This window comes from Phyllobates terribilis, unplaced genomic scaffold (genome assembly GCF_046119375.1).
Source record: "Phyllobates terribilis strain yellow unplaced genomic scaffold, ASM4611937v1 Scaffold_4__5_contigs__length_816908805, whole genome shotgun sequence".
In the NCBI taxonomy this organism is placed as follows: Eukaryota; Metazoa; Chordata; class Amphibia; order Anura; family Dendrobatidae; genus Phyllobates; species Phyllobates terribilis.
This window is the reverse complement of record NW_027362764.1, coordinates 194,748,557-194,763,162: the sequence shown is the minus strand read 5'-3', so window position 1 is coordinate 194,763,162 and position 14,606 is coordinate 194,748,557. Positions and strand designations below refer to the sequence as shown.

The following is a 14,606-nucleotide window of genomic DNA, read 5'->3' as shown; positions in this document are numbered from 1 at the left end:
AGCTGGTCGGCGGAGCATCATCTCCTGCACTTAGAGACAATGAGGCATCGTCTGCGCGGCTGGACAGAACACAGTGCAGCCAGAGGTGGAGAGGTGGGTCCTGATTCCGGCCCACCGAACCTCTGGAGGTTCTGAATGAGCCTGTTTGTTTTCAACAGTATCTGCATCCTTAGGCTATGTGCCCATGTAGCAGATTTGATGCAGAGCGTTTTTGCCTCTCTCTGGCAGAAAAAAACGCATGCAGATTTACATGAGTTTTTTCTGCCAGACAGAAGCGTTTTTTCAGCGTTTTTACATGCGTTTTTTCAAGCACTTTTCCAAGCAATTTTGAGCATCACTTGGAAAAGTGCTTGACGAGTTGATCACACAATATAAATCCACGCCACCGGCATGGATTTATAATGTGTGAACAACTTAGATGCTTTAAATGCAGCATCTATAGTAAAAAAAAAAAAAAAAAAAAAAAGAAAACGTTAAAAACAAACAAACTGTATATTCACCTCTCCGGCGGTCCCCCGTCTACTCTCTGGTCTCCTCCAGTCTGCTTCCGGCCGCGTCTTCTCTCTTCAGCGTCCCACAGTGTACTGTCAGGACCTGCGGTGACGTCATTTAGTCACCTGATGGTCACGCGACCGCTGACGACGGCTGTCAGGTGATGGTTGCGTGGCCATCAGCTGACTAAATTACGTCACCGCCGGTCTTGACAGTACACTGCGGGACGCTGAAGAGATAAGACGCGGCCGGGAGCAGACCAGAGAGCAGACCCGGGGGCCGCCGGAGAGGTGAATATACAGGTTTTGTTTATTTTTAACTTTTTTTTTATTTCTTTTTTTCACCGTGTGGTAGCCGGGATGAAGAGGTGTTGTAGTCTCTTCTTCATCCCAGGTACCACACACACCGATTACGCTGCAGCGTAATCGCGGTAGAAATGGTCATGCTGCATTTTGCAAAGCAATGCGAATTCGGTGTGCAAATTAGCACATCGTGTGCACAGCACATCCGAATTCACATTGCTTTGCATGGCAGACTGTTTTACAAGCGTTTTCGCGGCCATAAAAACGCCGCAAAAACGCTACGTGGGCACATAGCCTAAGGATGCAGATACTGTGGAGATAGTGATGCGGGATGGAGGGGTCTGATGTTGTTTCACATCGGGCCCCCCTGTCTCACGGGGTCCCATAGCAGCTGCGTGGGCTGCCTCTATGTATGGTACGGCACTGCCCCAGACTATGAGAAAGAAGATTCTCTGGTCTGATGAGACGAAGATGGAACTTTTTGGTGATAATTCTAAGCGGTATGTGTGGAGAAAACCAGGCACTGCTCATCACCTGCCCAATACAATCCCAACAGTAAAACATAGTGGTGACAGCATCATGCTATGAAGGTGTTTTTCACCTGCAGGGACAGGACGACTGGTTGCAATTGAAGCAAACATAAATGCGGCCAAGTACAGAGAAATCCTGGATGAAAACCTCTTCCAGAGTGCTCTGGACCTCAGACTTGGCCGAATGTTCACCTTCCAACAAGACAATGACCCTAAGCACACTGCCAAAATAACAAAGGAGAGGCTTCAGAACAACTCTGTGACCATTCCTGACTGGCCCAGCCAGAGCCCCGACCTAAACCCAATTGAGCATCTCTGGAGAGACCTGAAAATGGCTGTCCACTAACGTTCACCATCCAACCTGACGGAACTGGAGAGGATCTGCAAGGAAGAATGGCAGAGGATCCCCAAATCCAGGTGTGAAAAACTTGTTGCATCATTCCCAAGAAGACTCATGGCTGTACTAGCTCAAAAGGTGCTTCTACTCAATACTGAGCAAAGGGTCTGAATACTTATGACCATGTGATATTTCAGTTTTTCTTTTTTTAATACATTTGCAAAAAATTCTACATTTGTTTTTGTTTTTTTCAGTCAAGATGGGGCGCAGAGTGTACTTTGTACTGAGAAAAAAATGAACATTTTGGAATTTAGCAAATGGCTGCAATGAAACAAAGAGTGAAAAATGTAAAGGGGTCTGAATACTTTCTGTATTCACTGTACACTTATAGTGCATGGATGCAATTATATAAAGTATTTGAAGAAAATCCTGCATCTCCGATTTTATATGTGAAAAAGGTTCTGAGCTTTTTTCTTATATGCAATAAGATAAATGGCCTGTTCATTTGCATTCCAAAAAAGCCACACATTTTTTAAACAGTTCTTTTTCTGGAGGGACAGGGCTTGAAAAAAAGAATTTGGCTTTTGAAATGTGGTGCTTTTTGGAATGCAAGTGTGAACATGCCCTTTGACCCTTTTTATTGCATATATGCAATAAACCCCAAACCTTTTTCACATGTAACTGGTGATGCTGGATTTTCTTTAAATTTATCGTGATCTGGGCTTTTATAGGTCCCCAAGCACCTGGGAAGATAATACTTCAAGTATGAATGTGGTGAGGTTTTTTTTTTTTTTTCTTTTCCTAAAGCGAACCTGTCACTAGGTTTGACCAATATGATATAAGCCCACCACCTTTCAGGCCTGATATACAGCATTCTATAATGCTGTGTATGTATGTATGTATGTATGTATGTATGTATGTATGTATGTATGTATGTATGTATGTATGTATGTATGTATGTATGTATGTATGTATGTATGTATGTATGTATGTATATATATATATATATATATATATATATATATATATATATATATATATATATATATATATATATATATATATATATATATATATATATATATATATATATATATATATATATATATTATATTATAATATAATATAATATACCTCAACCTGGCATGCAAGACAAAAGAAAGCGCTTTCGTTATACTCCCCTTGGGGGGGCGGTCCGGTCCGAAGGCTTTGTTGGTTTCGGTTTGACGCCTCCCTTTTTCTTTCGATGCTGTCCTTCTTCTTACTTTGTGGATGACTTGGTGACGCAACAGAAGGCAGGCGCCAGACCAGGACCAGCGACACCCCTAGGACGGCCCCCCCCTCCAATGTGAGTATAATAAAAGGTCTTATTTTTTGTCGTGCAGACCAGGTTGGGGCATGTATACAGCATTATAGAATGCCTACTACGTGTGTATAGGTTTTAACTATGTGTCAATCACCTGAGCAGCTAGGGAGGACTCCCCTAAACAAGTGACATCTGTCAGGGGCGTTCTCCCAGTTCACCCGATAGGAAAAATAAACACAGATGTTGAAAAGGCGAGTTTACTATTTGTTTTCAGTCGGTGAAATGATCATAGTTACATTTCTAGCATAGATGGCCTTGTGTCCCACTGGTAAGGATTAGAGACTCCTCTGGATCTTGGCTCGCACACGTCTGTAGGTGTAAAGCTTCTGCATGAAAGAGCTGCTTATGTTTCTTCACTTCTACGCTCCATGAGGTCTCACCGTACGTCATGTAATTCTACCTGTCCTGGCAAAGCTTTCAAAACCGATATTGACATAACGATCAATAAGTGATTCAGGAAAAATTGTGCACAGTTGTAACGTAATCCAGGGTTTATTAAATCCTTTCCTCACCTCTTACAACCAGTTGTTCTGGTGTAACACTTGCTGTACCTTTATCGTTTTTTGGGCGGGATGAATTGATGAATGCTATATTCACATGGGATTTGCATTGTCTTCTCAAATAATATATATATTTTTTGTCCGCTTCTTTTAATTTTGGGGCAAAATACTAATATTTTTTTACATCATACAGCTCCGTCCTTGCCATCACAAGATCTTTGATAGGACCAGTTATTGTAGTCTACTGACCCCTCCCCCCTCTCCTTTCGCCCCCCCTTTAAGGGGCCATTTTCCTAATTTAAAAACTGACAATTTTACTGTATTCTGGTTATATGAAGTAACTCCTCCATTGGATAGCTGGAACTAGAATGCCCCATTCTCCTGATATCCTCTTCTGAACCACTAGATTGCTGACAGTGATTACATGCTTTGGATGCGCTTTGATCTGCTATTCCTTAGGTCAGGTGACTAAATCATCGGGCCATCGGACGTGTCATTGTAGTCACCTGACCACTTTGGGAACATGCAGGACTTGCCGGTTCTGTGACAGACGTGCTGTGAGGCCATGGCTGCCGGCACAGAACAGTTGGTGCAGCTTGTGCTGGAACGGCATGGCCTGACAGCAAGAACCTATGCTTCAGTTTGTTGTTTTTAAGCTGTTCTTGCCCATGGTAAAGTTTTTTTTGTTTTTTTTATGAAGGCGGGACAACCCCATTAACCATTTCCCACCTGCTCCATAAAAGGTAACAATATGACCAAAAGACACAATTTCTCTGTTGCTTTCTTTGAGACATATGTGCTGTAGTTTTTAAGACTGCTTTGTTTAACCTACTTAGAAGAACCTGTCTTCTCATGTTGGTATGACCACAGGAAACGTGAGCTGTTGCCCATGTGTAGACAGGCCAATCCGAGGCCTTTAAACTTCCGCTAAATGATCTTGCTTGTAGCTGATTGGTGGTTGTTTTGAAGATCTGTGTAGACCAGCCGACCGCACTTCCATGCGCACCAATTGATCGTTAGTATGACCTTTCTTGGAGTATAGAACATCATGTTACTGGCACCACAACGTATGTTTACATAGGATGATGTGGTGGCAAGAACGATTATACTATTATATATAATCTCCAAGTCACTTCACCCAACAATAAAATAGCCAGAAGGGCCGCTATCGGGAGACTAGCCTTTTTGGGGACGCTTTCTTCTCAATTATCATCCTGTCTACATGGACACATACCGACAGCCTCCCTACTACATATAACTATTTTATACTTAACGTCAAGAAGTGTTCGCAGTCTTGTTCACCTCCGGCTTCACCCAGCTCGGCTCTGTTGTGTTGTCAAGTTTTTCCCAATGTATTCCTTTTTCAACCTATTTTTTATTTTCTCTGAAGAGCCATACCAGCAGTAGTTAGTTACATTGACTTTTCCGCTTTCATGCTGCCTGTGTATAGGGCAACATGGATCTCCAGGGTCCATTACGTTACGGGTATGTTCAGACGACTTTTTTTTTTTTTTCTTTTAGGCGGCTTTGGAGCAGGTCCGCTCTGAACTTGACTTGAAAAAGCACTAACCAGAACGCTGAAAAGAATAAACATTTAATTCTGTGTAAAAATGGTTAAAACTAGTGAGCAGACCAATCTTCATGCGTCTTCCACTCTAAAGGCGCTCTCTACTCTCCAATACAAGTCAATGGAAATGTCCAAAAGACGCCTGGTTGTCTTTTTGAGTATTTTGTCAGCGTTTTTTTTTGTGTCAAACAAGCTATCTGTTTCTTGATTGATCGAGAGTGTTCCAATGAGTATTTTAGCGAGTTTTAGATGCTGAGTATTTAAATCTGACCTGTTTATATTTGTATAACTTTTTACGCACATGCTTTTGTGACCCTAGCCTTAGAGTAATAATGGAATATTAAGTACAATCTGAAATTCATCCCATTTGCAGGAGACTACGGGTCTCCATCAGGTTATAGCCTCATATGCTGCCAGCAGAGACTGATGCAATGATGTAGTTTTATTATTGCTCTTAGAGAGCCGTTTGGATGTCCTCATGCACCGCTTATGAATGGTCTGATTCTCCATGTGGAGAGATACTTTGTGATTGCCAGCGGTTTATTCCTGGATCGTCTCCTGCGTTCAATTTAGTTAACTGCGATATAATGTGACCTGAAGATTTACAAGGACATGCCTGCCTGTAACACTAGACATGCAGTATCCACGTGAATCCAGGGTTCTACTTGGAACTGAACATAGAGCTTGTAAATAAATAAAACTTACTCTAATAAATATATATATTTTTATTTTTACTTTTTTTTTTGAAAACGTGAAGTTTGTAAGTGGGTGCAAAGTATTTATATTTTAGGAGAAGTTTGTTTTATATAAGACTTGTCTCTGAAAGCGTTTCCTTTCCCCTACTCCATCCTAAATTCCCTTTAAATTACGGTATATAAATTTTGATTGATCTGTAACTATATTCCTAATTGATTGTGACTTGTACAGTTCTCTGCCACATAGAGAGGATGAATTTCTACCCCCTATGGTATGTTCATACATGCAGGTAGTGATGGGACAGAATCTCAATTTTTTGGGGGAAAAAGGATAGTTTTTCAAAGAAACAATGACATCTGTAACTGCGCCTGAGGGATGAACTGTCTCTGTGCTGCATGTGATATTTGCTTTCTGATGCCGACCTGCAAATTGGCCTCAGATATGAAAGGAATTTGTACCTTCACTGGGAGGTGCTATATTCAGTACACATACATATTGCTGTAGTGAATCTGAGCTAAAGAGGTTTTCTGAGATTCGTCCCCACCCCTGAAAAAATAAATGAGTAAAGCATTCCAAAAACTTGTCCTCGTGCTTTACCCAACACGAGGAGACTGTGTAGTAAGCATCAGTATATACGATATTTTCATTCCCAGTAACAGGCTGAGACTACAGTTCCCACAATGCCTTGCATTCTACAAGCAGCTTAGAGGTTTTTTAATCCATGACCAATGAGGAACAAAGAGAGCAGTGGAAATGCACCCCCATAAAAATTATTGTTCCCAGTAACGCCCCATATACTAGATGAGAACCATCAGCTCTTGGTACTTGTGATGGGTATACGGGATGTCGCTAGAGCCTGAAGAAAAGGAAGTTACAGGTCATGTGACAAGCGGCTGTATCGCGCTCGGTAAATCTGCAGCGCATGCGCCATGTGTATTTCCCTTTGAGTCCTATTCACTTAATCTCGTTTGTATGTAGTGACTATCACATTTCTCACCAACACTATAAGTAAACATTTTGAGTGGAAATTTACATTTTTGTAAGAATTTTCTTTTTGTGCATGTAAAGCGTTGAGAAATTGCGGCAGATCCACAACCGAATCAGCAGCTGATTTTAGTTTTCCCTGTCCCGTGTGGATGTGCCTCAAAGCTGAATGGCCATCGTGCCTCAAAGCTGAATGGCCATCGTGCCTCGATTTTGGGGTAAGTTGTAGTAAATGTATAGTTTCTGTGTCCTGGAAAAAAATAAGGTCAAAGAAGCCTCTGATGAGTTAGTCATTTGTTTCACCAGATTACATAGTTTCGCCACAAAATGAAACGCTAGGTACACTGCAAGTCAATGGCTTTGATACAGCAACTAGCATAATTATGTGACTGTCCACTTTAGAGGCTGGGAGGGAAGCTGTCCTCTATGGAAAAAGCCTGTGGCATTCATGTCTGTTGCACATTAGCAGGAAGCATCTGCTGAGGGAGGACATGAAGAGTCTAGACATGGTGGTTTGGGTTGTAGCCATATGCTGCACGTATTGCTGTCACTGCATGTAAGATGGCTGACCTTTGGTTTTAGTGCTTATAGAAAGATCTAGTTTGGAACTAGGGGAAGTGAAAGCTGATGAGACCCACACTATGATAATCTAATATATGTGATGTTTCCATGAGGTGGTAGAACATGTTTGTCTAATTCTGAATTAGTCAGTACCTGTGAGTTCACGTATCATTCTCTCATGCTCGTCCTTTGCTCTGTGCATCATTTCTGTGAATGCAAACTTAAGTGACTGAAAGTTTGTTCCCACAATTGTAGCCAGTTGTATTGGTCAGTTTATTGGCCGTTTTCAAGTAAATGAGGTGAAATGCCTATTACACAGGGAAGTAAAAGCTAAAACAAGATAATCAGCTTCTGGTCCTGGTGTACAATCCTGTGTGGCCACAACTGACATCATCAGCCTGCAATGATAACAGGAGGAACTGAATCCAGGATGAAGGCATTAGAAAGAAAAATATTATATAACATGAGTTGCAACAGTGTGATTAATGTTAAAGGGAACCTGTCGGTAGATTTGGGCAGCATGAATCAGTGCCTGGCTGAAAAATTGCCCACGTGTGTACATGGTGAGAGACCTGTCAATCAACTTGAGTGAGGCAGGGAGAAGCCAGACTAGTTGGGTCTCTCTCTATAGTTCCCTAAAGTTTTCTTTGAAAGGCTGTGTGAAGAAATGGCAGCAGAGGGACCCCGCAGAATCCCACCAATGTGAAGCAACGGGGGACCCCGCAGAATCTCGCTGTTGCTGCCGCTTGTGATGGATCCACACCCCGCCTCCCACCTGATGTCAGTTACGTCCGATGGAGCACGTGGTATGGACCTGCCCTCTGCACCTACTTGACTTTCGCACCCCCATGAGGGACGCGTAAGGTCCGGCTGGTACGTTATGCGCAGACACCCGCTGTGCACACGGGCACATGAAGGCACCAGATGATGAGTAGAGGTGGCCCACTCAGTCACTGAGGTGGCACCACACTCGCCCACAACCCTGACAGGCTGAGAGGCTTCGCTCACTAACTCCAGTGACGCAGAGTCTTGTCAGCCTGGGAGATATGCCACCAGTTTCTATTTGATATAACTGACTATATCGAGCTATAAACCAGCCCGGTAGCGTGTTCGTTGGACCGAACAACAGGCGTAAGGTTCGTGGATCGAGATAAAAAAAAAAGCCAAAGATTAAATTATATATTTAATCTTGTAAGGGCACACTAAACAGTACACTATATACATAAGGGTTATACCTACTCAGTGGTCAGAGTTGCAAGCACAAAAGCATGGGTACAAAAGGTATAAAGCAGTTATTACGAGTCAATTACCGGTTTAGGTGGAAAGGCCTGGCTTTTGGGGGATGGGCTGCCACATGGCGAGGCTGTGGGCCCTCATTCGGTGGTTGGACTTGTCCCACACGTCCTGATGTCACAACCTCCCCATGAACAAAGACTTTGGGCTCGGAGCTGCTGGAACTGTTAAACTCTCTGGATCCAACTCTCCTCCTCCAGGCCTCTCTCAGCTACAGCTCTAAAAAGTAAAATGGGCTGTATATCCTTACTGGACTGTCCTAGGGGGCTGGTTCTGGTGTCATCGGACCCAGCCGGGCCCCTGCTACGCGTGGAGACCAAACACAATGGCCCTAGGGGCTTCTGAAAGGCTGTGCTGCACATCTCTCCTTCGTTGCTTGCTGGGCGGTGGAGAAAGAGCTGGTATGATTCTCCATTCCTTTCAGTTTCCAAAAATCTGGTTGGTTTATCACTCTGGTGTATCGTTTTCCCATAACTATTGTTGAATTATGTTTCTTGAACAAAGAAGTGCATGCTGTCGGGGGAAGGGACATCCTGTGTATCTGGCAGCTGCTGTGGGGGATCTCACTCCTCTCTTCTCAGCCCCCTCCTTTGCAGCTGCGGTGTATTCAAGAGAGTCGGACTACACTGTGCATTGAAGATCTCTCTAGAACCTGCTAAACAGGTCACAGTGAGACATGGGTTTGTCTTGAATATTCTTCACAGGCTGCATTTTCAGTTTTGGTGAAATTCTCATGTAGATATGCAGATTTTTCTGCCATCGTTTTTAAACGGGGCCATGGAGAGAGCAAACTACTCAAGGCATCTATGGAAGGGAGCACTGATGATCATTCGTGGTCTAAAATTTATTGTGATTTTGGGGGTGAGGTGATGTTACAGGGTTAGTGTCAGAGGCATTCATTGCACTTGTAGAGTGTTTGTGGGGCACTTTTCTTGACATCATACTTTAAGATACCCCCACAGTGAATTTTTCCACAGTACCCTCCACACGCACAGTATGATGACCCCCTCCAACACAGTATGATTCCCCCCTCGCAGCCCTCCATGCAGTATAATGGCCCCACACCTCTCTACACTATATAATGACCACCCAAACAGCCCTCCACACTAACCTTCACACTGTATAATTGCTTGCATACAGTATAAATGCTCTCACATAGCCTTCCAGTAGTAGGTAGTATAGTGCATTCCACAGTCCTCCCCATAGTATAATGCACTCCCTATAATCCTCCCCATAGTATAATGCACTCTTCATAGTCCTCCATACAGTGTAATGCACTCCTCATAGTCCTCTATACAGTGTAATTTTCTCCCCATAGTCCTCCATAGAGTATTATGGCCACCACAATTGTCTCACTGATTGAAAAAATCTATACAATACTCACCTCTCCTCCTCATTCCCTCACTGCTCCAGTTTCTGCAGCGAGCGTTCTGAAGTGTTGCACATCTCAGCGCAGCGGGCGCCATGTAATAACGTCATCGCGCCTGCTGTGTTGAGACATCAGACATCGAGGAAGAACGACGAAGCTCCCTTTTTCATCATTGCTTTCAACTGTATTGGCATCCAGGATGTTACTACAGTTGAACTTACGATGACTGGCGAGGAGCCCGGTGGCGGCGCTGGCACCCTGCCCCCCGGCTCATGGGCCCCATAGTGGCCTGCTGCTATTGGCAGTACGCCACTGGTTCGGGTAAGAGCCATGTGTGAGTGTTTCTGGTGGGGACAGAAACCAATTGCAGTCACCAGTACAAAGGAGGTTTAAAGGGGTTTCCTGGTGCAAAAATATGCAAATTGTTTATCGGTAAGATTAGTCACTTATTAATGTATTGTCTGCACCTGAAATACTTATGTAAGCCAGTCTCTTCTTACTGTTTATCTTCCACTTGTGTGACGATAACACTGAGCTGAGGGTTAGGCCGGCTCACAGCTCGCTTATGGAGCACAGTTTCTGGATCAGCTGCAGATATTCTGACCTGAATTCAGTAGCTGTAGGCATAATAATAAATGAGGCTGTTTATTTTGGTTCAGGAGACTTGTGTCTGGTCTGGAAATCGTGCTGAAACTCTGAATGTTAATATACTCAGTCAGGTGCTACCAGCAAGCTGCAAAGCTCAAAACAAGAACCCCCTACATTTCACATGTACACAATTTGTTAGTGTAAAGCCGATCTTTCTACTTGGTATGTTTTCAGTTTTTATGACTCCACGAGTTTCCAGTGTTTGGATGGACAACCTGTTTCTTGAGAGCACAGACATACGGTATATACATTTTTTCATTATTTTTTTTTTTTTTTTTTTTTTTTTTCTTAAGGGTCACGATGAAGAAGCGGTAGTTGATTTGGGGAAAACCAGCTCTTCTGTCAACACAAACTTCGAGAAGGAAGAACTGGAAAGTAAGTGTCCTTGTGTGCAATTTAGACAGGATTTAATCCTTTAAAATCATTTTGTGTATGTGAACTGTGCGGCTAATACACCAGCTTTTTTTTGTAAAGCTGCTTACCAACAAGTGTAATATGAATTGTCCTCTGTCTTGATGCCTTACTCTTGGAAGTGTGCTGTATCTTCTCCAGCCATTTAATTAGAAGCTTTAGATCTGCTATGAGACATCTTCTGTTTGTTCATTTGATGGACTAGTTATTGTTACATTTGTATGTTGTAATTTTTTTTTATATGCCATAGTTAAACATTACATAATTTCCTATATTCACTTCATGAAGTAACCTTATCCCACATCAGATAAGCAGTTCCTGCTCCTGTGATGATCTGTATGTGTACTTGTGTAATAGGGTATTAAGTTTTCTCATTGTCACATTGCTCTTTCATAACACAATAAGATCATATTTCTTCTTTCCAATTATTTCACCCAGTGATCAATAGATATACTCGGGACATGTGCACTTTTTGCTCCTTAAATGATTTGAATTGCTCAAATGCTTTCTAATATGCTCGATTTTAAAAAGCCAGGCCCCATCCCGCGTTGGTACGGTCCCTATAGCCGGCCCCATCCGACCTCAGAGAGGATCAGATACGTGTTCCTCCTATGTTCAGCAGATCACAGATTAGGTGGAGGAGGAGCACGTAACTGATCATCTGTCCCTTTCTCCTCTATGAAGCTGCTCACTACACTTCTGAGTGTATCACTAGCAAGCAGTGGTCACTGACAGGAGGCAATGATGAAAGGGGGTGAGCTTTTGGTCACACCATGGGTACACCAAAGCCCCCTCATTTGCATATGGGATTAAACGAAATTTAAACGTAATCACAGCAATTAAACATACACTGCTCATATGATATTTGTTTGGGCTAAGTCCACAATATAACTGTCTAGTTAGCAGGGCTGTGGAGTCGGAGTCGTGGAGTCGGAGTTAGTTTTGGTTGGAGTCGGATGCGGTAGAAATGTAGACTCCGACTCCAACTTTAAAAAAAAAAATGTATTAATATTTCATAATTAAACTTTCATATGAATTTTATAAATGTTACTCAAATATATATGTTCTATCAAACTATGAACAACAGTGATAAGCAGTTCTGCTGGAGATAGAGACATTTCTTACTTGTGTGTCACTGTTCTCCACTGCCCTTATCTAATCTTATACTTGGTTAACCTCATGCTGCCCCAACCCCCCTACTTACAATGTATGAAACTGAAAGTGAAAATGTGTTGCAAATTCTTAATAGTAAAGCTCCTCCTCTAGACTAGATGTTTACTAGGTGTGCGTCTTCCAAGCATCTCACAGCTGCTACTCAGAAGAGGAAGACTGTAAGAAGTATTATCCTTTCAACAAACTTTGCATCAGTTAACTGTGAGTACATGAGGAATAACAGTATTACTGACCACCATATCAGTTGTACGACATGGCAATAATTTTGTACAATTGTTTTTAGGAAAAACAATTGTCATTTGGATTGTGAATGCAGAATTAAAAACCTGAGAATGTCAAAGAAGCGTCACATTAAATCAGCTGTATTTGAACATTTCACCATCACTCAAGATAGAAAACATTATGTCTGTCAGTGTATGACAAATGATCCAGACGAAAACAAATGCTGTGAAGCCAAGATCAGTGCATATTCAGGCAAAGATAAAAATGCTCCTACCAGAGCTTCTAATCTAAAGAGACATTTACAGCGCTTTCATCCAGAAGTACTGAAAGCAGTGGATGAGACTGCATCCAAACCAATGAACCAGTGCCCAGCTCTTCCAGCCAAACAAAGGAGCAGAGAACTTTGCAGCCATCAGTTGCAAGATATTTTGTCAGTGACAAAGTTACTGTGACAATGACAGTAGATACATTTAAAAAACAGATCATAGAGCTTGTTGTAAAGGATAGTGTGCCTATTTCATTATTTTCACAACCAGCTTTTATGTGTCTGAATGGGGAAATGGCCCGCAAGCTTGGTGTTTCTCTGGAGAGAGAGAATATTAGAAAATTAGTAATCGAAGAAGCTTTTAAACAAAAGGAAGAACTTAAAAAAACTCTCAAGGGACGCTTTCTGTTCCTTAAAATGGATGCCTGCACACGTCACAGAGTGAACTATTTTGCCATCAATGTCCGATTTGTTTGTGACAAAAATGAAATAGTTACCAAGACATTGGCAGTAAAAGACACCAAAGCTCATCACACCAGTGAGGTTCTCCAGGTCTTGGTGGAAAAGGTTCTGCAAGACTATGAACTTAAAAAAGAGCAAGTTCTTTCTGTCGTAACTGACAATGCTTCAAATATGATAAGTACTATTAAGCTAATGAATGAGAGTAATGATGGTGACCAGCAGCTGGAAGAACATTCTGGGTCCACAGACACAGAAATGTTTGAAATAGAGGAACACCGTATTGTAACTGAGGAGCAAACTGAAGTTGCTTCAGATGAACAGCAACATGATAGTTTAGGTTATCTTGTTGAAACTGTGTCAATACTTTCTTTCATTCATCACATGCGCTGTGTTGTGCATACGCTACAGCTGGCTATAAGAGACAGTCTGCAAGAAGGACATGCTGCTGCACTGATTGGCAAGGTGAGAAAATTGGCTACTGTTGCCAGAACTCCTAAAGTTGACTCAATTTTGAAGAGACGTGCTGGAAAAGGGGCAATTATTGATCAAGCCACACGATGGGGCAGTACTTACTTAATGAATCAGCGCTTGGTTGAACTGAAAACCCTTCTTGTAGACATGGCTAACCCTCAACTGACGCTAAATGAAAGTCAGTGGAATCAGGTCACTGAGCTGGAAAAATTGCTAGAGCACCCATTTACAGTGACTAAAAAATTACAAGCAGAGGACTTAACTCCAGGTATTTTCTTAAAGGAGTGGAAGAACCTGATGTTTCGCCTGTCCCAAAGAGGAGGGTTAATTGCAAGTGGCATTGCTACATCAATGAAACGGAGAGAGGAGCTACTATTACAAAATAACATTCTTTTGGCCGCTGTTTATGTAGACCCAATGCATCGGATTCTTCTAGATGATCAACAGCTAACTAAAGGAAAAGAAGCTGTTTGAAATAGCAGTAAGGATGAAAGGGTTGCAGAACAGTCAGGAGGAACAAGAAGAATTTGGTCGTCCTGCCACATCTTCACCCTCATCATCAACTGATGAAGAATTTAATTTCGAAAAATATTTGGATCACAAGGACCGTGCAAAGCGTTCCCGCATAGAAGAAGAGTCATCCCCATCAAAGAACACAGCCAGTACATTTCAGCAGAATTTTTCATGTGCACTAAAAGAAATTGAGAAATTTGACCGTTCATCAAAAATAACAGTGCAACAAGCGATTCCTCTGTATCCTGACATTGTCAGAGATGGTGCCCGAGTGGTTACTGCTTTGCCACCAACCCAAGTTAGTGCAGAGAGGTTGTTCTCTCCTCTCAAAATAATTAGATCAGATTTGAGGGCATCCATGAAGGAGGATCTGACAGAGGCAATACTTTTTCTGAGGACAAATTTATAGATTTCTTCTTATTAACTGCATAACGGTGTTTATTG

General features: G+C 42.2%; 1 protein-coding gene across 4 annotated transcripts in view; it reads left to right on the top strand.

Annotated features, from left to right (window-relative positions):
• The window catches only part of SLC4A7 (solute carrier family 4 member 7), a 153,432-nt gene that overhangs the window by 54,181 nt on the left and 84,645 nt on the right, over nucleotides 1–14,606 (top strand). For all 4 annotated transcript variants that reach the window (XM_073678018.1, XM_073678017.1, XM_073678020.1 and 1 more), the window contains exon 2: nucleotides 10,939–11,020. In XM_073678018.1, the coding sequence (XP_073534119.1) occupies nucleotides 10,939–11,020 (82 nt within the window). The remainder of the gene's footprint in view (nucleotides 1–10,938; nucleotides 11,021–14,606) is intronic.